At 39.5% G+C, this 26,129-nt stretch overlaps 2 protein-coding genes across 2 annotated transcripts; one reads left to right on the top strand and one right to left on the bottom strand.

Annotated features, from left to right (window-relative positions):
• pals1b (protein associated with LIN7 1, MAGUK p55 family member b) lies at positions 1 to 20,875 on the top strand. The gene is made up of 14 exons (XM_085132080.1): positions 1 to 188; positions 2,955 to 3,436; positions 5,321 to 5,529; positions 8,340 to 8,417; positions 11,157 to 11,276; positions 12,125 to 12,286; positions 13,548 to 13,625; positions 13,718 to 13,901; positions 15,327 to 15,395; positions 15,479 to 15,550; positions 16,108 to 16,269; positions 16,516 to 16,718; positions 16,987 to 17,097; positions 18,241 to 20,875. The coding sequence occupies exons 2-14, from the start codon at positions 3,109 to 3,111 to the stop codon at positions 18,415 to 18,417; spliced, it is 1,953 nt and encodes a 650-aa protein (XP_084988206.1). The 5' UTR covers positions 1 to 188; positions 2,955 to 3,108; the 3' UTR covers positions 18,418 to 20,875.
• On the bottom strand, positions 20,375 to 26,077 carry atp6v1d (ATPase H+ transporting V1 subunit D). Its single transcript, XM_085132098.1, has 9 exons — positions 25,860 to 26,077; positions 23,896 to 24,013; positions 23,529 to 23,608; positions 23,373 to 23,440; positions 23,246 to 23,290; positions 23,044 to 23,147; positions 21,489 to 21,555; positions 21,302 to 21,380; positions 20,375 to 21,074 (listed from the first exon to the last, which is right to left on the bottom strand). The coding sequence occupies exons 1-9, from the start codon at positions 25,898 to 25,900 to the stop codon at positions 20,930 to 20,932; spliced, it is 747 nt and encodes a 248-aa protein (XP_084988224.1). The 5' UTR covers positions 25,901 to 26,077; the 3' UTR covers positions 20,375 to 20,929.
• Between the last annotated feature and the right edge of the window lie 52 nt (positions 26,078 to 26,129).

The following is a 26,129-nucleotide window of genomic DNA, read 5'->3' as shown; positions in this document are numbered from 1 at the left end:
GCAATGGCCACAAGTGTTCCCGACAGTGCCCGGACAAAACTCACAGCAGCGGCTGAACGTGGTTCTGTGAAGACCGGGAGACACGTCTTCCTTATCCTGCTCGTACTTGTGTGAACAAATCACACGTTTTCTGAGCGACGGACAGTAAAATAATACGAAAATCTCATCCACTTCGCTCTTTTAAAGCGGTAAGTACACCGAGTTTGTTGCGGGACAGTTACCGTTAAGCTACGCAGTTAGCGGTATCATGCTACTAAGCTAAGTTCCTTGCTATTGTTACGTTAGCGCTTAACACTGATTAAAAATCCAATTTTACACTTTTAAATTAGGACCGCTGCTTAATCTAAGCGGATGTGGTACTGCTTTGTAGAAATGTGCTGCTACTTTTTAAAGTTGTACCAAACTACAAATTAATGTTTCAACCCAATAAGTAATATTTTGACACTGTAACTCCTTCCAATTTGCCTGTTCCAGCTATCATGTCATATTTATCATATTCATATTTTCAGTGAATTATGGATACTATGAACTGAAACTCATTTGTTTTATTTTATTTCTACCTTTGTTACTAACAAGACAGTTGGTGTCTCATTGGGAGTAGAAAGTAATTACAAGTGCTTTAAGAGCATTCACTGTGCAAATTTTAAAGTTACCAATTAACTAAGAAGCATTTTTGTGTCTTTATTTGCCTTTATTAGACATTTTACAGTATCTACTGTTATGCTGGAATGGTACAAGCCCATTTCCCATGTTTACTAGTTATTATGAAATCATTTGTAAGGCCATATAAAGAGAAAACTAGCCGAGAAAAAGCATGCCAGTGTAGGGTGCTATCCGCATTTTACAGTGAGTTGTAATACCTTATCCTCGGAGCAGGCTTTAACACTTTTGTTGCAAAATTATTATGTGCACCATGTTCACTTGACATACATTTTTCAGGACTTTTAAACTGCTCTCAGTAAGTAAATGCCTCTGGAGTTGTTGTCAACATACATGACAAATATTCCAGGACTTGCTCAAAGCTAATTTCGGGGTGATAAGTTTAACGGAGCCATAGTCTGAAAAACTAGGAATTCAGGGTGATTCACGATAACGTTTCCTATTTATTTGTGTGTGGTCATGGGATGTCCTCCTTCATGATGTTATTTTGAAAGGGTTTTATCTGTTTGGTGTTCCACTGTCACCTACATCTTTTAGTAGGTAGGTGAGCTGATTTGAGCCATTTATCACTGTCTAATTTGGCATCAGTATTTATTTTCCCAGAAATATTTAATCCCTTGAGCAAATATCTAACTGGAACCAGTTTTTTTTGTTTGTTTGTATTGTCTTGCTTATGTTTAGGTGGGTGGGTGAGTGGGTGTATGTGCGTGCATGCCCATTCATGCTCAGTCTTCCACACAGGTATCCTGTCCCCTCCCAGCATCCCTCCCACTTCTGCTGTGGCCACCAAGCTAGGATGAGATCCCATGCTTAATTAAGCCCCTGGGAACAGATGGTACGCTGGCAGTCTTTGCTGTTTGTTAGCAGTACATCGCCACTCTAAACACAGCTAAATGCTTCCGTGAAGGAGGGGTTTGAGAGACAAGGCAATAGACTGCCAGCCGTAATTAGCTTTGAGAAGTAGGTAAAAGGGGGGGGGGGAGGGGGGGGAGATTGCCATGTGGTGATGGGTGACGTGAGTATATGACTTACTACAAAAGAGAGGTGGCATTCAGCAACAGTTTTTGTTTATATTTATTTTATTGTTGCATGTAAAGGTTGTCTTAACTGCAAAGCCTTTGCAATAAGGTCAGGTGAAAGCTTTCAAAATCAAGCTTTCAATCCTGAAATGTATTTAAGCCATAGCTGGTTGTATTAGCTATGCCACAATATGGTATTTACACAAACACATTATGTAAGAAATCAAGACATGGTTTTGGCTTTCTACATGTCCTGTTATAAATCACTTTCACTACTCACTTATTGAACGTTTTTTGGGGGGTTTTCTCATGAATTGACCAAAGCTTCATGTCTGCTGTACTACCAGAATCAGATGAATGCATGTTACGTCCTTAAAAGTAAATAAAGTAGCAGTTACTAAGTACATATATGTAACAGAATAATGGGCACCCATACATACAATAGAGTTGATTAAGTTTTTCAGGTGAGCAATTAGGGATAAGTGTAAACAAGCAAATGGCTGGATGGAGCTGCACTCAAGGGATTTTAATTGACTAAGGTTAAAAAGCCTTTCCTGTTAGGAGTTAGATTAGTGGTGAGATTGATGAGAGGACGTAGGAGGCGGTGCTGGCACTGATCAACAGGCGACACAAAGTCTCAGCATGACTGAAATTTTGCAATGTGAATAATTTGAGACGTTAAAGAACTTCAACATGACAAGTCTAGGCTGATGAAACATCACAGATTCAGTATGAGGTTTACATGCCTGAGCAAGTTTTTTAGTAACAGAGTTATTCAGGTTCAGACGGCAACTTCTGAAACTGCTACTTAGTAGTAGCAGTCTAAAACAGTCCTATAACATATTCGCTTTACTGCAAAGTTAAGGTGAGGGGAAAACGATTTGAGAAACTAAGTAGGAAATCTCTGCATATTTAGTTTGAAAATAGGTCTAAATGATAAATTAATATTAAATAGTGTGTTAAAATAATAGTTTATATTACATGATCGTAGACTACATTAATAAGGCTTGCAAATGTTTCTATGGGTGTATTTTATTTCAGGTGTGAACAAATAAATGCTGAGAGCATATAACAACAACAACAAGAAACAAATCAAGATTTTCGTTGAAATATTTATTTATAAATTAAGTGACACTCTTTTTAATTTACAATCTGTAAAATTATAGAAAAAGTAAATGTGCTGGCAGCAAAGACCTCAAAGATATTTTAGAATTAAGCATGTAAACACTTAGAGGAAGTGTTTTAAACCTTTGAAACTTTCTGTTTGAATTGCAGGATGACAAATTACAGAAAAAGGGAAAAGGACTACATCTTCCACTGCTTCAGTATGGCCCCTGAGTTGAGCAGTCTCAGCATCAGTCCCTCCTAACACTCCAGCAGATCTCAGGAAACACTGGAGTGCTTTGAGCGGTACACTGCTGCAGCAGGGATGATCACATCCCATATGAACGGTTATGTGCAAGAGGCCTCAGGCCTGATCAAGAGCCACAGAGAGAGGGCCGTGGACTGTCCAGGGGATGAAAGCAGCCTTGTCAAATCTCCACAGTGCAGTGCCCACATGGAGAGGATCCAGCATTACCAAGAGGAGCTGAGAAAAAGGAGGGAAGAGGACAGCAGGTTGAAGCATGAAATTGACCTCAACTCTTCCCTAAGGCTCAAGAAGCTGTCGCAGAACCCTAAAGTGGGCATTGACAATCCCACCTTTGAGGGAAAGGAAAAGGCCACCAAAGACACATGTTCCCTGGATTCTGTAGTCGGTGAGTTAACAGGTGTGAAGTGAGAGATTGCAGTGAGGAAGACATGCTTGAAAGAATGGGATGTATGCATACTTGAGAAAAAAATTAGGTAAAGCAGAAAGAATCAAACTAGTGACTAAACAGTGAAAGGGTAAATTGAAAGATGTTACTAAAGATGGCTGGTTTGGTGTCACTGATGTCCAGTTTCCACTGATTAGTTGAACCTATCCATCCATTCTCTTCCACATATCCTTTTCAGGGTCGCAGGGTACCTATCCCAGCTACCATAGGGCGAGTGATTAGCTGAACCCAGCACAAAATTCATCATCATCATCATCATCATCATTTATTTATATAGCACTTTAAAAACACACTTGGTAGACCAAAGTGCTGTACAATACAAATATAAATATAGTAATAAAATAATTGCAACCAGACATAGCAATAAAATTAATAAAAAATAAAATAAAAATTCAGCATTCCAGGAAAAAAAAATGTTGTTAGAAGAAGAGTGTATGGCATAATATGAGCGCACCACTATGGATCAACATGTTTTTTGTTTGTTTATGTTGAAAAAAGTGCCTTTGTTATATTTTCTATACAGTTTAAAGATCATTTAAAGTCATCAGTATATAGCTAAGATGCACTCAGTGATCATGATTTATGTAGTATGAGCCTTATTTTAGTGTGTAAAATACAAATTGTTAAAGTAATTTTTTCAGCCCATACTCTAATGTATTTATAACAACAACAACAACAACAGTAATAATAATAATGAGGATAATATTATTTTTTATCACAGCTGGACAGAAACAGTGTGATTTTCCTGGGAAGTAACTTTCACCGGGTCTTCAGGGTCTTATCTTTTTTTTTTCACAGACAGTGTCTGTGTACCTTGACCTGTCTAAGACTTTGGTTTGACAGAGCCTTGCTGTGGTATAATAAAGTACACACAATATTCTGTAGGATTAGTTAAAAGTTTCTATTATTTCTTTACTATATAAATACTTCAGATGATATTGGTGTCAAGCTACTTTTTAGCACGTTCAGTTATAAAATCTAATTTCAGTCAGTAGTAAATAATAATAAACATTACTCTAGACTGTAAACTATTTCATGAACGTTGTCCAAGAAAATGTGAAGTGGAAAAAAAAAGGATGCCACAAAATGTATTCTTACTATTTCCCATATTAAATCTCCGGTGTAAACACAGTAGCAACTACTGAACTGAAACAAAGGTTGACTAAAAATAAAGACTCATAGATAACTAGTGGCCTGGGAGCAAATTTCTGGACCTCCACAGCAAGATGTCTAATTATTGTTTTGATTTTTGCTCCCTAATGTTTTCTTATGCCATGACTCCTGAAGATTGCACTGCTAATCTTAAAATTTTCTGCCTTACTTACTGAAAGTAAACAACTATTCATTTAGCAGAAGCATACTATGTACAGTATGCACGGTGGCTTTGCAGCAGAGGTGGCTATTACCTTTGAAAGCAGTGGAGCAAAATCAGCTCTAGTTCCACTAAAATTAAAGTAATTATGCCTCTGAAAATGATTTAAAATGTCTACATGACATTGTACATGACTTAGAAATAACATGTTTTAAGAGCAACAGACAGCTTGTGTGCTGCAGTACTAAGGTTGTAGATCTATGTGTGATATAGCTAGAGATTACCCTGGGCCAAATACAGAATGTGCTAGTGGAAAACTTTGATATACAGGTATAAGACTTAGAATTTAATTGCAGTACGAAGCTATGCTGCCAGAAAAGTAAACCTAGAAGACAAACAATGAGGAAAATTTTAAACTTAAAGGACTAAAAGCTAAAGTCCTGACTTTTCCTCGGCATTGCCTCTGTATACCTCAGCATTGCCCCTACTCACTGTCTGTGATTCTTTCTCAGAGCTGGAGGAGTTGCTGCAGACTCTGAAGTGGGTGCAGCACTGCTTGACTGATGCTCAGAGCCAGCAGGATGTGGAGCTTATAACGCAGCTCCTCACTAAGGAAGACTTCAGGACTGCCTATTCAATATACAGCACTGTGTCTCAGCAGATGAGCAGAGTCAGTCCCACCTCCCCCCTTACATCACAAGCTCAAGACCTCTGCCTGGAGGTATGTGGGATGATCATTTTCTAGTTGTTTGTTACGGCTGAAACTTTGGCAATACTAATATATTTGTAGATGAAGCTGTCCGCAGTCTTGGGTTGAGAATAATGAAGCCCTCACTTTAATTATTTGAACCACGTCACAAAACCAGTTTAGTACTTCATTAGTCCAAGGGTGGCCTCTGCAGAGGTTGCATTTTATGCATAAAGGCAAAAAGGCACTTGGGCTGCAATTCCTAATTCCTAATTCCTTGGACCCTTTCAGTTTATATTTGCTTTCAAAGCGCATATGTGAGTAAAGCAACTGAGCAAACTCAGTGAAGCGTGAAAAATCTTTGCTTGAGGTGATGATTAATTCAACAAAGCTGCCCAAAAGACAGCCATGCCAGTCTGAATAATTATGAAATGTAAATTGTCTTGCGGTTAACAAGGTGAGTCAAAACAAAAATGAGGGATATGTGAGATCCAGGCTGCGCATAAAAATTGAGTGAGCTGCAAACAAAGGAGATTCAAGAACGTTAATATGACAATTAGGTTGAAAAGTGGATGATATGACAGGGAAATAAAGGACGAAGGTGTGAAGGTGTATTTCAGGTTATTTGTAAATATAAAAAATGAGTGTTTTTTAACTAATTTTTTTATTTTTGATACCTTTCATCGGGTAGTTGCTGTTTTCTATTTAAATAACAGTTTACAGTGCCTGCAGAGCTGCAGTACAGAAGGTGACAGAGAGCAACAAACCAATTCAATCTTTAGGTTTGAGTAGGTGGTAATCTGCCACACCTGAATTCCTTGTTGACAAAACACCAGCTGGTCTCTGCTGAAGCAAAGCAGCAGTAATTGATTTGTGTCCCAGCAGAACTGAGCCTCTGCACACAGTGTTCAAAATAGAGCCTGTCACACAGAACAGACCTTGTAGAAAGACTGAAATTCTGATGTGGTTTGCCATGAAACACATAGAAGCTCTGTATATCTGTGACAAGTTACACCCACAATAGGCACTTCATTAGGATTAGTGTCAACTTGTGATAGGTGTAACATGAAAGAATGTAATGGAGACTTTTCAGGACATTTAGACTTGTTCAGTGTGATGTTTAGCTGATGGCTAGATGTGTAATAGTACAACTTGTGTCAACAAAACAGACTGTGAGCTGTGTAGAGTTCATTCAAAGGCCAGCAAGCAGCACTGCAACAGAATTGCTATTCCAGTCATGACAGGAGTGGTTTGAAGATAAAGAGGCTGGGTGTGATGATCTGTTTTGCCTCACGCACACAGCACATTGTCTTCCCGTGTACAGTAAATCAGTGTGCGCACCCATCCGCCGGGCCAGCTCCCGAAGCGCTTATCAGTGCATTAAAGTTTGAGCTGCAGCATGTCTAAACTAAGTGGCTGTTCTGTGTGACACTCACTTTGACCACTGGGTAAACTAATCTCTCGGCAGCCTTTGATGCTGGCTGAGCAGTGCAGCGCACTGCGGGAAGGAAGCCAGGATCTGGGCGGCCAGAAAAAGAAACTCCAGCAGCTTACAGCAGCGTGGGCCGCGGCGCCGCACCACTAAGGGGGGAAGGGAAAGTGCGTCACCTTGTTAGTGAGAGCTTTGATTAGTGTAACGGATGAACTAAGCTCCAAACAAGAGAAGAAGGGGAAGAAACAGAAGGCCAAAATAATTAGCGATTATTCATTGAAGAGTCCAAAGCCACAGCCACTGTATTGTTTCATGAAATTACAACACAAGAGCCAAAGGATTAAAATGGAACAGAGAGAAAGAGAGGAAAGAAAGAAAACTGGAACATTTTTTGACAGGCTGGAAATCGACCAGAATTTTGACATGCTGCCGTTCAGATCAGGGATTTTCCAGTCCCCAGTGCTTGTTAAATTTGGTGAAACACAAAGTTCGCACATTATAAACACAGGATGAAACTTGCATTTAACAAGACTGTATGTAGAGCAGTTTTCTGCACGGAATTCGAACTCCCGCTGTGAGTTACATGATCGGTTCCAAATTAACTCTGTGTGAGGGACCTATGTTTGTGTGCACTTTGAAAGATATACTTTTTTCCCCCCAAATGTTTGGAATTTCTTGTGTTATACATAGATCACTTCAAAAATGTTATTTGTCTTGCAGTTTTCTTGGAAAACATTTCTTCCATGCCACAGGCTTGTTACCAGATTGTGCCACTAGCATGGTTTTTATGGTGTACGTGGGTTTAGGATGGGAACAGTTTAGCATCTAAACTTCATATAGATATTTACAGTATGTATGTTTTGGTACCCAGACAGCAAAACAAGTGAAGGTCACAAAATGAAAGAGCTACATTTGTAAAATATGATACAACAGGGCAGATTCAGAAAATAATGTCCATGACAATGGTGATAGTCATTAGTTGAAACCTTTCATGCACATTTTACTTATATATTATTCATCATAGCATTCTACTCCTATGCATAAAAAGTTAGACCCCTTAGCTGTACAGTAAGGAGAAGACCATGGAACTATCAAGTGTTTGCTTTCAGATGTTAAACTGTGAAAGAAGAACTAACCTTGTAAAATTAGTAAATAGGATACATAATTATCCTTGAGGTCTACATTTGATATCTGTTAATTTGATAAAGGGAGATTTAACTTTCTAACTTTACTTGGATTTTTGTGACTTGTTAGATGACTTAAAAGTCATCTTATAAAAGATTAAGAGGTTGATTGTCCCTATTGTGTTAAAAGTTTTTAATTAGCCGTTGACAGTTTGTTCTGACTTGATGCACTGTTTATAGCTCTTGACAGAATTATTTTACTGTGGTGTGTCTCTGTTTCTCTTCAGGTACAGAAGATTCTCCAGTCCAGCCAACATAAGGAGGGTTTAGAGCTCAGAGCTCTGCTCACCAATCCTCATCTAAAGGTCAGAGATCAGCCTCCCAGCCATGAGCTCTCCTTACCCGCAAATTTATTATAAGGCAGCACCATTGAGGCCGAGAAAGCCTGCAGAACCTTTTGGGCCAACTCATTTATTTAGTTAATATTCTGATAATTGCACAACTGGAAATATAATTAATGTTTTACTGGACTCTTTCCAAAAGGCTAATTGTTTTTCTTGCACCTTCCACTAGGATGTCAGAGGTCCTAGTGGAAGTATAGAATATGCCAATAAACCATAAGACTTGGCTGCCTACCAGCTCAGAGACAGTTGGACAGTTTTACATCTCTGTTGCTGTCATATGCACTTTATTAGAAGGTGAAATAGGGCCCTTTCTCTTGAATGAAAGATATAGAGGTCAGGCTCTCCATCATTACAGCCACAGGGTTATGAAATGGATGGAATTTACTGTTTTGATCAAGGACACTTGGCCAGGGCGGATGGTTATTAAAGACCTTAAATCCTCTATGACATATTAATTCTAAAACTGTTATTTTTAGCTGTTATTCAGTGTGTGTGTGTGTGTCAGCCTTTTTTTCAAGATCATCTTGTTCCTCAAGCAGTTTAAATTAGCCATTTGGTGTGTTGTTCATCCACCTCCTTTAAATTAATTTTTTTAATTAAATTAATTTTTTAATAAAGGTTATGAAAAATTAGGCTTGTTATGCTAGTTTATTTTTTACACATTTTTACTGAGCACAACCATAGGTTTTAATAGAGATGTGTAGTGTTGTTGAAGCAGTAGTGTTTTGGTGAGCTTTCCTGCAAGGAGTACAAACACTGAGCTCAAGCTTTAGCACTTTATGCTCATGTGTCCAAACACTCCCTCCTCCGGTCTGTTCAAGTTGCAGAATATACCATCACTTTCTTTGACATGTCAGTCCTGCCCATCTCCACTCCCACCTGTTTTGAGCCATCCACCAACCTAGTATCCATATGTAGTCTCCAGCGGGGTATTTACTCATCAATCATATTTGCAGGGAGGGATGAGCTCAGAAATTAGATGCCAGCCTCTAACTATGTTTTGCCGCTGTAATAAATCATTTTAAGCTGGAGTTGTCTCACTGAAATTAGCACTAATGATGTCAGACAAATTGAATTTGTTTAAAAAAAAAAAAAAAAGGACCATTCTGGCACATGCCTACTTGTTATGAAGGGACACTTAAAATTTAAACTTAAATGTGGCAATATGAGTTTAGGTATATGTAATTTGTAAATTGGTGAAATGCTGTATCTGTCCTTAAATTACGCATATGTAATTTTGAGCAACCTTCTTGTCAGACTGCTTAAAGAGCTTTTTTTTGTCCACTGTTTGTGACATGGCTACAGATCAACATAATGAGGTCCGACTTGTCCGTAACCCGTGTAGTAATGACCTTACAGTACACTGCCAAAGGCTGCTGCTAGCCTAGCTGACCAACTGGACAATTAAGATGCTCCTCTCTCATGTGCTGCTTTTTTCATCTTTACAGAAACATTAGCATTGCAGTTGACAAAGGCCACTCCCACAGCTCTGTTTTAAAAGAAAAAAAATATATATATATATGTCACGCTTCATTTTGGGTAACCCCTGCAGCATTACATTAGGTGAGTTTTTGTTTTAAGAAATTGGTGTGTCAACGTGAAAAGAACAACAGAAACTGCATTTATTTGATGCTGCATGACACTCTGCCTTTGTCAGTTTAGACTAAAGTGACTCCTCTGTAGGAAAAAAAGAAGTCACATTATCAGGCTGTCATCGTCTATTAGCGAGGCACTAAGGTGAGAAAAGACCCCAGGTGCGTTAGTCTGCTATGATTTTTATGGTTGAGGGTCTTGACAAGGGAGCACCACGGGGTCTGATGTTTGACCCAGATGACCGTGTGAAGCATCGCAATCTCCCACCCCCGATGCCGGTTAACCCCTCCACTGAGTTGGAACTGTGTAGCTGGCAGGGGCAGAGTGATGAGATGTGAGCCTGCCTTGTGGCACAGAAATTGGAACAGATTATGCTAGTTTCTCTGCAGGGAGCAGAGGCTCACATGAGTCACCCTGTAGTACAGGTAAACAGCTTCATGTGAAAAACTAATAGAGACATGTGAGAGAGGAGCAGGGCCCCCTCAAGTCCCCTTGTCTCCCTCTCATTGTTTTCTGGGACACCGTTTCCTCGGGAGCAGTCCAGCCAAAGGTGTTTGATGATTGATGGCCGTGCATTTTGACTCCTAAATGCAGGGGAGAGTAAGATGGATTGCGTGTATGCCAAAGCTTAGCCCGGCCTCTGCTCTCTCGGGTCCCCTCTGCTGCAGGATAGAGAAACTAATTTGGACCGACGGTTATTAATCGTGGGGTACAGAGCACTTGTCACAATAAATGATGTGAAGGAGTAATATCTGTATTATTTCTGGCTTAGAGGTGGGTTTGCTGACTGGTCTTGTTAAAAAAGATTGGGTGGCAGGATGCTTCTGCTTGCAGGTGCATGTCAAAGGGGTCTGGAAACTTGTTTGGTATCACTTCGTCTTTCATCAGTTTACATTAAAAAATCACAGCCGTGAAGAATTTGATTAAAACCGTATAAGATTTATGATCATTTTATTTCCCATGTCAACTGCTATAGAACGCAGCATCCTTTGTTTCTTCTCAAGTCCTCATTTATTCCTTTCACACTTTATTTTTGTTCATTACATGTTTGTATATTTCTGCATGATCATACTCTTTCTCTACAATATATGTGTGTTTGCATTGCAGGCACTGATGCAGGCCCATGACAGCGTGGCAGTGCAGGAAATGGCAGAGGAAAGTGTGACCCAGTACCTCGGGGAGACGGTTAAATTAGTGCGGCTGGAGAAGGCCAGAGACACTCCACTGGTGAGATGTCATCTATTTATTTTTTTTGGTTGTATCTGCAAAGAAAGAATGAGAAACATGGTAACAAGGATCGTCAATCATAATTTATTGCAACTCAACCCAATAAAATTAGCTATGTCATAAAAATGCCTCACCTGCTTTCATTTTTGCTAGTGTTCCTTCAAGATTATCTCCTCGTATGTCTCTGTGCTGCTTCTTACTTTGAGTTCACTGTCTGAAAGTCTCATTCTGACCAGTTGCACATGTGCATCTGTGATTTCACCATGGATTGTAAACTGCTTACTTTCAGTAGTGTACATCAGCTTCTCTGTCAACCTGACCCTACGTCATCAGTAGAGAAGAGAACAGATACCAGATGGTAGTTTTCAGTTGAGCCCACAATACCACTCCCAAAGGTGGCTCATCATGTTAGGAATGCAAGCAAGGTATACTAATCCTTTTAATATTAAATGTAGAGTTGTACTATAACATCCTTTGGCCTCTGAGGGAGAATAGTTAGCAGAAATTACTTAAGCCATGTCTTCATGCACCAGTACATAGTCATCATTAACTACCTGCCCTAGCTCCCACATATGGTTCTCCTTTGACTCTGGTTTCCCGTGAAATGAGGATGGAATTGGAAGGGTTGTTGCATTCAAACTGTGGAGGAGAATGAGTCCCTGTCAGCCTGAGTGTCACATATCCAATGGGAATGAATTGAAAATAACAGTGGTGGTCGCATTTCTTTGTAATCACACCCGTTCCTCTTCTTGTGTCTTCAGACTTCTGTCTTTGCTCAGTGTAAGGTCTTTTTCTTGTTATGCCATCTGTACAAACTTTGTAAGTGTGTGTCTGTGCGTGGTCATCAGGGTGCAACAGTACGTAATGACATGGACAGTGTGGTGGTGAGCCGTGTTGTAAAGGGCGGAGCAGCAGAGCGAAGTGGCCTCCTCAGTGAAGGAGATGAGATCCTGGAGATCAACGGGATTTCTATCCGTGGGAAACACGTCAATGAAGTCCACGACTTGCTGGTAATTATAAGTGCTCTTTTATTTTTCACAGCAGTTTGTTTTGTTTTGTTTTAATAATGGCACAAAGTATTTCAATACGGTGACGTGAAAAACTATTTGTCTAATTTCTGATTTCTTTTTTATATTTGTCCCCCATAAATGTTAAATTAATCTTAAACGTCATCTCATCAAACAGATTTTAAGATCAAAGATGGATAAAAGTTAATCCAAGTAAGGATTACTAAGTGTGGCTGAATTAAAATAATTCTGCAAAGAAGAAAAGGCAGAAATTCCTCCACAGCAATGTGACTTATTGCCAGTTATTGATTACAGTTCTTGCTGCCAAGGGTGCCGCAACCAATTATTAAATGGGCATATTTTATTTCCCTTAATAAATTAAATAATCAAAAATAAAAACTGCAGTTTGTATTTCTTCAGGTTATCTTTGACTACTATTAACCCTTTAAAGCCAAGCGGATCATATTTGATACATGTGTTTTTGTGAGTTTTTGAGACTTCTACATCATCAGTGTGACTTTTTTTTTTACCCCCAAAAGATGATAGAAATTGCATGACACACTTTTAATTACTAAATTGCGAAAATATTATTTATGTAGCAAATGTGATTCAAATTAAAACTCATATATGCAGATTAAAATTTGATATATTTTTATATATTTTGTCTAAAGGTTCAACAAACCAAAAAAAAATTAAGGATTTCTGACAGGTCTCTCATGATTCAGGTTTTAAGGGGTTCAAATTAGTTTGATGATCTGAAACATGTAAGTGTGACAAATATGCAAAAAAAAAAACCCCTAAGAAATCAAGAAGGGGACAAATACTTTCTCACAGGTATATGGAAACCTGGCCATGTTGTAATGAACATTCAGATTGCTGCTACCTGGACACTTTGTTTGTAACTTTAATGTCACAAAGGGCATCGGGATATATATATAAAACAGGTATCTTACTTGAGATGCTGGTTGCAGTAGGTTTCACTCCCAGAGAATATAACTTTTAGAAATATTTTTATTATCAAAAAATAATCATTTTTTAAAGAGTTTTAACATATAATTCTTATTAATAGATAAAATAATGTTACTGCTAAAAAATGTTGTTTAGGCAAATTGAATTTCAAGCTGTCATTTAAAAAAGATATGCAAATAATAGTTGTTTGAACGCTCTCAGAATATAAAATCCATCTCCTAAATTACAAGTAAATGAATAATGTTTCTTCATATTCCTGTTGTGTTCAATTTTTTGCAATTCATGTTTTCCACAGCAACAAATGCATGGCACTCTGACCTTCCTCCTCATCCCCAGCTCTCAGATTAAACCTGCCCCGCACAGACAGACTGTGGTAAGTATCTTACAGTATGTGGCCGTATGTGCACGAGATGGCCTGTCTGCATGCGTGCAAGAGTCCTTCACAATGTAAAACCCTGTCGTCAGATGCATGTGCGAGCGTACTTTGACTACGACCCGTCTGATGACCCCTTCGTGCCGTGTCGAGAGCTGGGCCTGTCCTTCCAGAAGGGAGATATACTTCATGTCATCAGCCAGGATGACTCCAACTGGTGGCAAGCCTACAGGGATGGAGATGAGGAAAACCAGCCCCTGGCTGGACTCATTCCAGGTAGAAGTCAGACCGGAGCTGAATGTCACTATGAAGTTTATTGCTTAAAAAAGACAGATAATAACTGCAAGGACATAATGCTGCATAATATTTACAAATACCTATAGTTGTGATGTCATACACACAGCATGGAGTAAGAAAAGACTATATTAAAAAACCCTACATCGTATTATATTTTAAAATATACATGCTGTTTTTTTTAATACCTTTTGCAATGCACAAGGCTCAAATGTGTAAGAGGAGGAGCAGTAAAATGTTATTTAATGTTAAGCTCCTGTTTTGGTATGAGTAGCTCTTTTTTATTTATTCTTTTCTCTTTCCCCTCACACCCCAACTATCCGTGGCAGATGGCTGCCCCTCCCTGAGCAAACCCCCTGTTGGGGGTTTCTTCCTGTTAAGAGGGGGTTTTTCCTTTCCACCATCGCAAAGTGCTTACTCATAGAGAACGTTTAATTGTTGGGGTTTTCTCCAGAATACTGTAGGGTCTTTGCCTTACAGTATAAAGCACACTGAAGCTTTGTTGTTGTTGTACTTTGGCGCTATATAAATAAAACTTAATTGAATTGTATTTATTTTTGTGGTTGGGTTAAACGGTCGGTCAGTAAGCACAAACAAAATGCTACGTGGAAATGTGTACATTAAGATATGAAATTATATAACTTGGGTAGATTTGTTGATTATTAATCATTACTAGATGTACTGAGTATCATCTATAATGGAAAAGCAACACAAAAATTTGGAGCCCGTATATGGATATATGCAAAGCGAATACTATTTGTGAGGTTACACGCTTAAAATTGCCAGAAAGAATAATTGTGACACTGCCTGTAGCGTACACACATAATTAATTCACATCGTGGTAACAACTTCTTCTTTTTTTTTTTTTTTTGCAAGAGCTTATTAATTTCAAAATGGCAGATTTCTGAGAGATGATACATGAAATAAAATCTTTAATAATTAATGCATGGGCTACATAGGAGAGCTTCTTATAAAATAATGATAAGCCAGTAATGTGCTCGACCCCTTCTAGTAACTGGAAACCCAGTCTCAGAAGAGTACTTGAAAGTGACTGATAGCTAATCTGGCACTACTACCCTGGCAGGAATCAGCATCCATCTGGCACGTCAAGCAGATTAAAGCAAACACCTGAGAATTATTTGTGATTACTTTCTGACCTAGGCCTTGTTGTGGTGGGACGAAAGAGAGGGTTAAGCACTGGAAATGGAAAGCGGGCCATCTTTTTGTCTCCCCCTCTTTAGGTAGAGAAAGAAAAACAATAGTAGGCTTGCAAAAGCTTAGGATTTGTAATATTGGTGGTTTCTGGCCACTTAGTAATCGTCCAGTCTAGGCACAAATAATGTTCCAGTATAATAGAATTTATATAAATTACTAATAACTGTCTGTATGTTCTATCTTTTTTTTTAGGTAAGAGCTTCCAGCAACAGAGAGAGACATTAAAGAAAACTCTAACAGACAGAAGTCGAGAGCAGCAAGGTAAGAAGAAGTTAACGTGCTCAGCGTGTTTTAACAGTCTTGTGATAATTTGCCTTTTAAAGCAAATTTCTTTGTAATAACAGGGAAGAATTGGTACCCAAAGAAGAGTAAGAAACAGAGGAAGAAGAGCACGTCACAGTCCAGCAAAAGTACAGGTAAGGCTTTCTTCTCTTGTGTCGCTCTTCAGTGGTTTGAGTAATAATCCCACTTAAAAGTGGGCTCTGGTTACAGTCTTAACCCTGTGTCGCTCTGTCTTTATCACATGTGAAAGACCACTTCCACACCAGAGCTGACACGTCTCGTCTTTCTCACTTCAGCTTGATCAGACTTGGTGTGTCTCCGGTCAGATTAGTCCTACCCTCACAGACAGGATCAGAGGGAGCACGAACAGGTGACCAGCAGGTGCCTAAATGGCTTGGAGGAACCTGTGCTGTGATTGGCTCACACATAGAAACACAAATATTCACTAAGTGGCACACATACTGTTCTAATGAACCTGATCCACGGCTAAAAGTGGCAGACTGTGAGCCATGAGGGTCAGATATGAAGCACTGTGGAAAAAAAACTTTACTCAAACACTGTAAATTTATTGATCTCTTAATCTCATGCGTCTTTCTATCCTCCACAGAGAGGTCACAGGTCAGCCCAAGAGCTGTAATTTGGTATGTAGGTCAGGGATGTTTCAATAACCCCTCCCACGCTGTCTCCTCAGACTACGATGACATCCTGACCTATGAGGAGATGTCGCTCTATCACCAGCCTGCCAACCGCAAACGCCCCATAGCTCTGATCGGCCCAACAAACAGTGGTCACGATGAGCTGCGCCGGAGGCTTCTTTCCATCGAACCCGAGAAGTTTGCTGTCGCTGTTCCACGTAAGTCTCCGCTTGGTCAACGCAACAGAGCCCAGAGCGAGGCGATGTGAAATGTTAATCACAGACCTCAGATGATGAGCAGAACGTGTTTCTGGTGTTCAGTAAAGAAGTGAAACCATTTAACTTATCACATAATGCACAACTGTTTGTCACACAGATAAATATATATATATATATATATATATATATAGACAACTTAAAGCTCAGAAAATGTAAAACAGTTATCTGTCCTTCTTAACGGCTCAGATACAACCAGGAGCCCGAGGATACATGAGCGGAATGGGCGCGAGTACCATTTTGTAACTCGTTCTGCCTTTGAAGCCGACTTGGCGACAGGGAAGTTCATCGAATCGGGGGAGTACGAGAAGAACTTGTACGGCACCAGCACAGACTCTGTCCGACACGTCATCAACTCTGGACGCATCTGTCTGCTCTGCCTACACACAAGGGTAAGAGACCTCGTTACTGTCCAGACACTAACATGTTAATTACAAAGCCTGTTAGATCCTCCCTCATCTGTGATCTTAACCACTGTGGCCCTGCCAGAACATAATGACCCCTTTTCATTTCCTCAACATAAGTCTTAATCCTGTCTAAGCCTGATCAAAGCTGAAATAACACATTTGAAGACACCATATTTAATCTGTTTTTTTTTCCTTGTGTTGCTCTTTCCATTCATTTTGTTTCTTTGTGCCTTGATATTTTTTCTTCTGTCAGTCACTGCGAGTCCTGAGATTCTCCAACCTTAAGCCATATGTGATCTTCATAGCTCCTCCTTCTCAGGAGCGACTACGCACCCTGCTGGCCACAGAGGGGAAAACACCAAAGGTAAATGCTGACCAGCTCAAAAAAAAATAAAACATAGTTCAGGCAGAGCGGAGAATGACCATTATTTACTCACATATATTGCATAAAAACTGGTCTCTAACTCACAGAATCGTCATGAGATAAGATGCACACAAACCAAACAAAAGTGAAATTGTGTGTAAACACAAAGGCAGAAAGGGGCATCGTTTCATCAGTCATGGAGAGCAGTACATAGTCCTGTTTATAAATTGCATACACTGTTAGCTCAATTCCCAATCCCAGCTTTAGTCATGAATTAATCTGGGTAATTTTGCTTGTGAAAAAAGACTCTTTAGACCATAAACTCTTAGACAAAATTATGACTAAGGAAGTAGAGAGAAGGAAAGGTGTTTGGTTTAATGGTCTCAGAAACAACCAAGCCCACACAAACGCTTTGTGACTGTTTGTCTGTGAAAAGCGCTCAATTAATAAATAAATTTTACTCACTTTACTAAATAAAATGACATCATCACATCATCGGCTTTTCAAAAGTCTGTCAGCACAGCACCGGTCTTTGAAGTAGTGCCGGCCAAGATGATTAAAAATAAAAAATAATAAATGGATCAAAAAACAAAAACAAGATCTCATCCTTTTCATTTATGTGTTAACTTATAGAGAGAAAAGAATTTATAGCATCACCTGAGGAGAAAGGCAAATCAGTTTTATTCTTTTATGAAGAACAAAAGGTGATTCCATAATAAAAAATGCAGTAGTTTAATTAATTAAAAAAGCCATTTTTTATTATTCAAAAGGAGCTTGCAAAGAAAAGAAAAGCAAGCTCCTTTGAATAATAAAAAATGGCTTTTTTAATTAATTAAAATTTTATCACACTATTTTTGACTTGAACTTCATAACAGACTTACTCTTAAAAAAAATGTGGGTACACATGGTGTGAAGTACACATGACACATTCTTATAGATCGCAGTTAATATGTGGGGGAAAGTCCCAGGCACGTTTTTATGTGTGTACACCGTTGTTTAAATGTATTGGATCCAAATTTAGATATAAAAATCTGTAAATAAACATTGCCTCTGTTCATGAAGACTGCTATTGAGAATGAAGACACGTGATAATAAGAGTCACTACTGCAGTTTCTTGAACTGATGTCCATGTCCTGTGCACAGCCGGAGATGCTGAAGGAGGTCATTGAAAAGGCCCGCGAGATGGAGCAGAATTTCGGCCACTACTTTGATGCGACCATCTTGAACGTGGATCCAGACCAGGCTTTCCACGAGCTGCGCAGGCTGATAGATAAACTGGACACTGAGCCCCAGTGGGTGCCCACGTCCTGGCTGTGTTAGAGGTCACTGTGTCCCAGCACCGTGAGTCGAAGGACGTAAACAGAAGACTGGAGAGTGAAAAACGAACCAAGGGCGGTTGGTAAACTGTCACTGGAATTTGACTTGCACATTTTCCTCGATTGTAGAGGAGGTGATCGTTACAGGGATGGACTCAATTTTAATCTTTGATTTTGTTGTCGGTGTGTGTCTGTTGGTGATTTTTGTTTCTCTGTTGATCTCAGTTTTATGCAAAGTCATTTATCAACTAAATAGAACCATTTCTATTCTATGCTTAATAGTTATTTATAACTGTACATACATATTTTCTAGACCAAAGGATCAAGTGTTTTACTGTTACAGTTTGTGTGTGGGAGAGTCTTTATGTGTTGGTTTTTAATTGACTCCCTAATGAAGCAGCAGATCAGAAACTCTTTAGGTACCAAACAGAAGAGAAGCATCAGTGCTTTTTGCAGGGCATCGTCTTCCACTCAGAAGTGCAGGAGAGAGATCTGCTGTAATCTGCACAGTTTGGAGGTACTTCCATTGTCAGTATTTTATTTTGTGTCTCATTTTATGATTTTACGCTGTGATAACAAACCACTGTAGCTGGTTGTCGTTACAAACAGTAATGCTGCTAAGTACTGCTGAGTTTCTGGTTTTGTTTTGTTTTGTTTTTCTATCAGTATTGATAAGAGCTGTTATCAGTTAGTGTGATTCCAACAAATACTGTATTGATTCTTTGCAGTTCATTTGCAAATTCATAGGCACAATTTTGTGCTCATGAATTGTTAATAAAATAAAACACGTGAACAAGTCACATATTTTGTCTGGCTTTTATATCGAAGAGAAGGTTTTCTTTTTATCTTTTCTGTAGTTCTGAGTTTTCATTTCAGTTTAGATTCCAGGTTTGGTGGTTTGAGTTTAGCTTTTAATGTTTGAGAATTTTTAGTTTTTGTTTTCAGTGTTAGTTTTATTTTTTATATGGTTATATTTGGGTATTTGTCAGGACAAGATTTTTCAGAAGTTCAGAAAATATACATTGAGCAGCCACCTTGTTAGATACACTTGTACCTGGTTTGAATGAATGGTCTAAACCAGCGGTCCCCAACCTTTTTGTGCCATGGACCGGTTTATGTCCGACAATATTTTCACGGACTGGCCTGTAAGGTTTGGTGGATAAATACAACAAAATAAAACCAGTACCAGAAAAAGAAGATTTATTCCTAACACATGGGAAAAGACCCAGGGAAACAGAGTTAACGATAAAAACCCTGAAAACCATAAATTTCACACCCGAGCCTCAACTCTCGCGGCCTGATACCTGTTACTGGTCTGTGGCCCTGGGGTTGGGGACCGCTGGTCTAAACCACTAGCTACTTGTCAGGGCCAAGGTATGCAGAGGAGTATCTCCGAATGCACAATATATTGAACCTTGAAGCAAATGGGTGACAGCAGTAGACTATCAAACCGGCTGCAGCTAAGAACAGGAAGCAATAACCATGTCCATCAAGGCCATCAGGCACGTTTACAAAACAAATTTGACCAAACTGGCAAAAGACTTATCAGCATGCTAGATTTTTTTTCTTTCATAAGTTTAGATTGCAGTTAAAAACATTTTTTAACACAGTGTTAATGTGTCTAAATCTACTGTGGTGCCACTCTTGCCAGAGCCACTGGGTAACTAACATAAGTTCCTTATTCAGTTTCTCCTCTCACTTAAATGGGGTGTATCCAATAGTGAGAACACCTCTGAAATGGATCTCCTTTGAAAAAAGATAACATTTAATTTTTTAAAATGCATTTTAAAGACATTTAGCATTCTGGTCCCAAATTGCCGTCATTCCTTATCTATAGAGTTGCTTAAACACAGTATAATTTGCACTTGATTAAAGGTTTTGAAGCCGTCTCTTAGCAGTCTTCACATATGGAACTTAAAATGTTTTCCCTTCAGTGGGGGAAAAAGAAATTCAATCAGTGGTTGAATATTTAGAACATCTTTATTTGGATGAAGTGTTGGGCTGTTTTGACTTGCACATCACATTTTACAACAGGGTCACATTGGGGCTTCTGGTGAAATGGTACACAGCCTCCAGTGAGGTAACAGGAACCGCACAATATGAAGTGAGCAGCAGGACGGGTCTCCACGGCGCACACTCGCACCCTCTGAAATCCACAACCACTTTAAGCTGTACAGCATGCAATGCCTCTATATATGATAAAACTTGAATATCTACAAGGTGATCAGTCACACGGGACACTTCTTTATCATCACTTGCACACCATGTGTAAACATATTCATTGTAATATTTGCTTAATTTGTTAGAGACTGCTTTGGTCTCACTTGTGTATTATACCGAACAGCACTTTGATCCCTGTACACATCTGGAAACACTCAGAACTAATCATCACGACGTGGACACCAAAAAAAAAAGAAAGAAACAACTTTCATCGCTGACGTAAAGACACGCAGACGTGGCCAGAGAGGCACAGAATAAATAAAAGGATTAGTGAAGTCGGTGGCCTGTAATGTTCCTCACTCAAACAGCAGATCTTCATCCGCCTCCTCTGTCAGCATGTTGGCGGGCTCAGCGATGGGTCCCAGAGCAGCTAAACGGGCGGCTATTTCCAACTCCGTCCTTTCCCTTAGCTGCTTCTTCTTCTCTTGGATCTTCTTCAGTCTGGCAAAGCAGAGAGCAGAGAACATTCTGTGTTATAACCAAAAATTGAGGATTGGGCAGTCTGGTTTTGGACTTAAGTTACTGGGGTAGTGACAGAATGAATTTGGAGCTGTGGACAGCCAGTTGGAACAAGAATATCTAATAAACATGCAAAAGATGCCTCCTGATAAGTTTTTTTTAGGTTTATGCACTAAAACCTTCACGAGGCAGACAGAAAACATCATCACCTGTAAAACTCCTCTCGCTCCCTCTCATCCAGCTCTGTGATGATGTAGGTGAGGGTGCGATCAATCCTGGGAATAATCACTGCAAAGCGGATTCAAAATTATTTTAGCTGCACCAACCCTTTTTTTTTATTTAAAAATAAATAAATGTATTAATAAAAGGTTGCAGTTGAATGTTAAGCGTGTTTACCGTGCTCGATGGCGTTCACGCGGCGGTTGGTGATCTTTATGGCTTCATCCAGAGTGACAAAAGATGTCTGCAAACCAAAATTGAGAAATTTTTTCCACTTAAGCTTCAGCTTTTCTAGAGTATAGATTACATTTTATCTGCATCTGTAATCCACACAGACTCAGTGTAACGAATGTATCCTTTGTGGAAATGTTGTAGTGATATGCCACATAGCAGGAATACACAAACTATAGCGGGAGACGCTACCCCTTTGTTTTCATGAGTTGTTTTGGTCATTTAGGATGTGAGCCTTTGATTATACACTCACATTGTGCACAGTTACATTTGAGATCATCAATACAATTTTAGTTTCAATGAGTGACATTGTGCTTTTTTCAATGATAATTGACTATGTGCACGTTAGCATATGCTACTTCCGGTGCGGAAACTCCTGTGGGGAGCTTTGTTTCCGGTGTCCTATTCGCGCCCTGTTTACGGTCCAAAACAAGTTAAGCAAATAAATAAATAAAGCGGCGATTTACATTTCTATAGATGTCTCGGGCATTTACCCAATATATCTGTAAATGATGTTCATCGACTTGTCAATATTTTTCCCCCACGCCTCAGGGGAAAAGAGAAAAGGATTCAAATGTTATATTTCTCAGCTGTCCCTCGTTTATCGCGGGTGTTATGTTCTAAAAATAACCAGTGATAGGTGGTAGCCAATTTTATTTTTTGACGGTGCAAAACGTTTCGTGTACATCGTGGACATACAGCACTGCACTTCAGAGTCACACTGCTAGCGATAGATGCAGCGATTCTGTACTGTACAGGAGAGACGGAGGAGATCGTCTGCAGCGATCAGGACGCAGGACGTAAAAAAGCATGCAAACTTGCACTAAAAAATCTACGAAACAGCGAGGTGAAAGGTGAACCGCGTTATAGCGAGGGACCGCTGTAATTTTGAAGGTAAGTCACAACATACCCTTCGTAAATGCTAATGTATAGAAACCGTTACCAGCAATCATTAATTTTTTGTGTGGCTTTTTTTCACGGTTTGTTAACATGCTGTGTAGGTGTGTACTTGACTAGCTGATATCGACATAACGGGGAAAACATCTGGTTTGACTATTGTTCACCTGTAGTTTGAATGCTGAACATTTGCCTGTTTAAATCATAAGACCAGTCACTATACAGAGATGTGCTTCTGAATGTGGACGATGTGTCTTCTGCTGCAGTTCTGCTTGTGTTTAGTGATGTAAACAACTGATCGATCTAAACTCTTTAAACGTCAAAATTGATCATTAGATTTTTATGACACAACAGTGGTGAGTGTTCCCACCTTCTCCTCTTTGTAACTTAACGCGATCGTTCCGTTTTCGAGTTTGGGACATCAATTTTGGAGTATATCTTCGCAGTAGCGATTGACCGCAAAGTAAAGCTACCGGAAATGTACAACCCCACATCCGGTCTTAAACCAGGAAGTTAGCATTTTCTCGTGCACAGGGTCAATACCATTGGGGGGGGAAACCTCTAACTATAAAGCATGCTTTTAATATGTAACAGCGCCTCCTACCTGTAAGGAGGCCAACTCCACAAGCAGCTCCACAGCTCTGGCATAGTTCCTCTTCAACCTCGAGAGCTGCTCTCCTCCTCTCGCCAAACCGGTGAGCTCATAACCTGACAGACACAAACACATCGTGGGGTGAGCGCTCTCTGCGATTCCCTTCAAACCCGATGTAGAGTTACACCAAACTCAGACGTGTGACTGGACTTACTGTCTCCGCCTTCTTGGTAGTGTTCGAATACTGGAAGGGTGACACCTAAAAGAGGAAAAGCAGCAGATATTTTAAACAAAACAAAACAAAAAATGATTAAAAATGAGAAAATATTTTTGATGCTAACCTGCCACATTATCTTTCTTGGCTCTGACCTTCACCTGGGCTTTGTTAACATTCTGGATTACAGTTGTGCTGTAGGCAAAAACAACAGATGGAAGTTGTTTGTGTATCTGCACCAGAACACAACATCACGTCGCTGACACGTTATTCTCATTCTTACCTGAAGTCTCCTGCAGCAAATTTAGCTTCAGCCAATGAGAAGGCAGCTTCCCTCATCACCTCTCCCATCTTGGTTTTAGTCTAAAAGTATAAATAAACACACCTTTGGGAAACATGTAGCTGAAAGCCTTCAGGAAGATTTTATTTCATGAGGTTTTGATTCAGACTGGCTGTAATTTGTTAGTTTATAACAATGAAGGTACCCAATTAATTACTATAGAAACACCTCTTAGTATCAGATTAATTGAGCATTATCATGAGCTACAGCCTCCAACCAAAGAGCATGATGTATGAATAAAGTATTTACTGCATCATCTGTTCTTTCAGACCACATTAGGACCAAAAACGAAGGCTCATTTTAAACTGACTTCAATAATTTTGCGAAGGATCTGACGGAAGCGCATGGAGAGGGCATCGGACTTCTTCTTGAGCAGGTTGCGGCCGGTCTGTGCTCCCTTCATCCGAGCCTTCATGATGGTCTGAGCCCTGCAAATCCAGAGAAAACCCACATATTTTAACACTATTTGAATCAGATGGTTAAATTAGGGGTAAAATGACACAACCACAACCAAGTTTCATTCATTTCATCTCCTTGTCATGTTTTCACTCAGACCTTAGGCCATCCCAAGGTCTCTGTCTCTCTTCTCTGGTAGTTGATACCCTCACCCCAGTTTTTTTTTTTTAACTGGCAGATTTTCATCTTTTCTCTCTCGACCTCTATGCTTGTTAAAGCTCTTTTTTTTAATGGATTTGCTTCTTATTTTCCCCATTTCATCATTTTATGTCATATACTGGTTCAATGGGTCATCTCTGAAGGACAGGAACAGCCTTAATAGCAATATTAAAGTCTTATACTCCAAGAGTACCAAGTCCAAAGAAACGTGTAGTTCAGAAAGAAAAGGGTCTTATTAATCAAGGTGGCCACATTCTCTCTAGTGAGTTTATTTCAGTGCCCTCAGGTCATGGCTATCCTGCACCCATGAAGCGAAAAAAAACCCACTACTGAAACTCCTCTGTTCCCTCTTCTACCAGGCTACTAAATGCTAATTGTCAAGAGTAATAGTTTGTTCTGGAGCACCAGTGTGGTTCACTGGTTTTAGCAGGCAAACCTGTATATTACATGGCTATAGTGTGGAGGCCTGGGTTCTAATTCATCCAGCCATTTGCTAGCTTACCTTAAAAAATGAATAAGTAGTAGTATCTGTTCTTCTCTTTCATCTAGCTAATATATAAGTCCATGTGTTGTAGTTCTGGTGGGAGCCCTTACAATGAGCTGCTGACAAGTTGAATTTTATCTGCAAAATGGCTAAGTAGTTGTAACTCACTTGTTATTGACTGTTCATTGACTTTTCATTTAAATTATCATGACTGATAACTTTCAATTTAAATAAAGGCTGAATAAAATTTTCCAAATCAGAATCTTTCCCCAGCTCTTTCCAGACTTGAGCAGGTGACTCATATGCTGCCTTAGGCCTGTGTTGGAATTTAACATGGCTCCATAGTGTAAAGGTTAGAGATCCCTGGATTAAGACCAGTTAAATATGGGGATCCATCTTCTGTGGATCCCTCTTTGTGAATAAAGGAGCAGCCGAAAATATACAGCCATCAACATTCAAGCCCACTTTTGTGTCACATTACTCACAGATTGCTACATGTTAGATTGTTAACGATGTCATCCTGATCGTCTATAATATAAATGTACTTTTGTTGCTCTATGCTGTACAACATCTGCTGAATCCCTTCCCATCGTGGAAGAGAGATCCCATTAATTTTCCTGAAATTTCTTCTTTTTTGCACCATTTCAGAATTTTAGAAATTTTCAGAAATTTCAGATTTTTTTTTTCAGGAGGAGATCTTATCTGAACCAAGAGTCTACGCACAGAAGGTGTCACATGCTGTAATTTGTGTAATAGCGTTATTTTTAAAACAAGGTAAGGAACAACACAATCTGCACCACTCCTCTACATTCACAGCTCACTGATATTTGCACCCAGGACCTGATAAAAGGGTCAAACCTCGGTGTTTTACAGTTTCAGTAGTCCTAAATGTAATATAACTGGAAGCAGGTGAAATTAGATTAAAATGAAGTCTCTCCGACTGACAGCTCACACTTGGATAATGTTAGAAATGTCACATGACAGCAGCAGGATTCTTCCTCTTTTAAACGGTAACCTTGGCACAAAACAAAACGGCGATCCCTGCTTTTCAAATGCATGCAGAAAATTATCCACAACTTCCATATATAAAAGCAAATATGTCAACAAAACAGTGGTAAATGTGCTTTAAGGAAGCTACATTGCTTTAGCAACTAGCCATCGCACAAGCTGCTTACATTCTGGAGGGGAATATGTCGATCCTGTCTTTTCCAGACATCTTTCCGTTTTTTGTCGATTACTGCGATTTTCAGTTCACTCCCGCTTCCCTAAATCAACACTACAACTTTAGCTCGAATCCTGAATTATTAATCTAGACATATAACAGCTAAAATCTTGCTCTTCGTGTAGGATTAGAAGAGCAGATCGAGTTGACGGTCGTGATCTTGTCGGCGATGATCAGCTGGCCCTCCGCGTCATGTGACCAAAGAACCAAACTCGTTCCGCAC

Source organism: Neolamprologus multifasciatus, chromosome 15, assembly GCF_963576455.1.
Source record: "Neolamprologus multifasciatus chromosome 15, fNeoMul1.2, whole genome shotgun sequence".
Lineage (NCBI taxonomy): Eukaryota > Metazoa > Chordata > Actinopteri > Cichliformes > Cichlidae > Neolamprologus > Neolamprologus multifasciatus.
This window is presented reverse-complemented; position numbering and strand designations above follow the sequence as displayed.

Excerpts from the sequence above, each read along its gene's own strand:
- pals1b (XM_085132080.1), top strand. The coding sequence starts at position 3,109 with ATGATCACATCCCATATGAACGGTTATGTGCAAGAGGCCTCAGGCCTG. Across the intron at positions 12,287-13,547 it reads ATGAAGTCCACGACTTGCTG|CAACAAATGCATGGCACTCT; the intron begins GTAATTATAAGT and ends TGTTTTCCACAG. Across the intron at positions 17,098-18,240 it reads CAGAGGGGAAAACACCAAAG|CCGGAGATGCTGAAGGAGGT; the intron begins GTAAATGCTGAC and ends TCCTGTGCACAG.
- atp6v1d (XM_085132098.1), bottom strand. The coding sequence starts at position 25,900 with ATGTCTGGAAAAGACAGGATCGACATATTCCCCTCCAGAAT. Across the intron at positions 23,291-23,372 it reads CAAGAAAGATAATGTGGCAG|GTGTCACCCTTCCAGTATTC; the intron begins GTTAGCATCAAA and ends TTCCTCTTTTAG. Across the intron at positions 21,556-23,043 it reads TGGAGTTGGCCTCCTTACAG|ACATCTTTTGTCACTCTGGA; the intron begins GTAGGAGGCGCT and ends TTTGGTTTGCAG.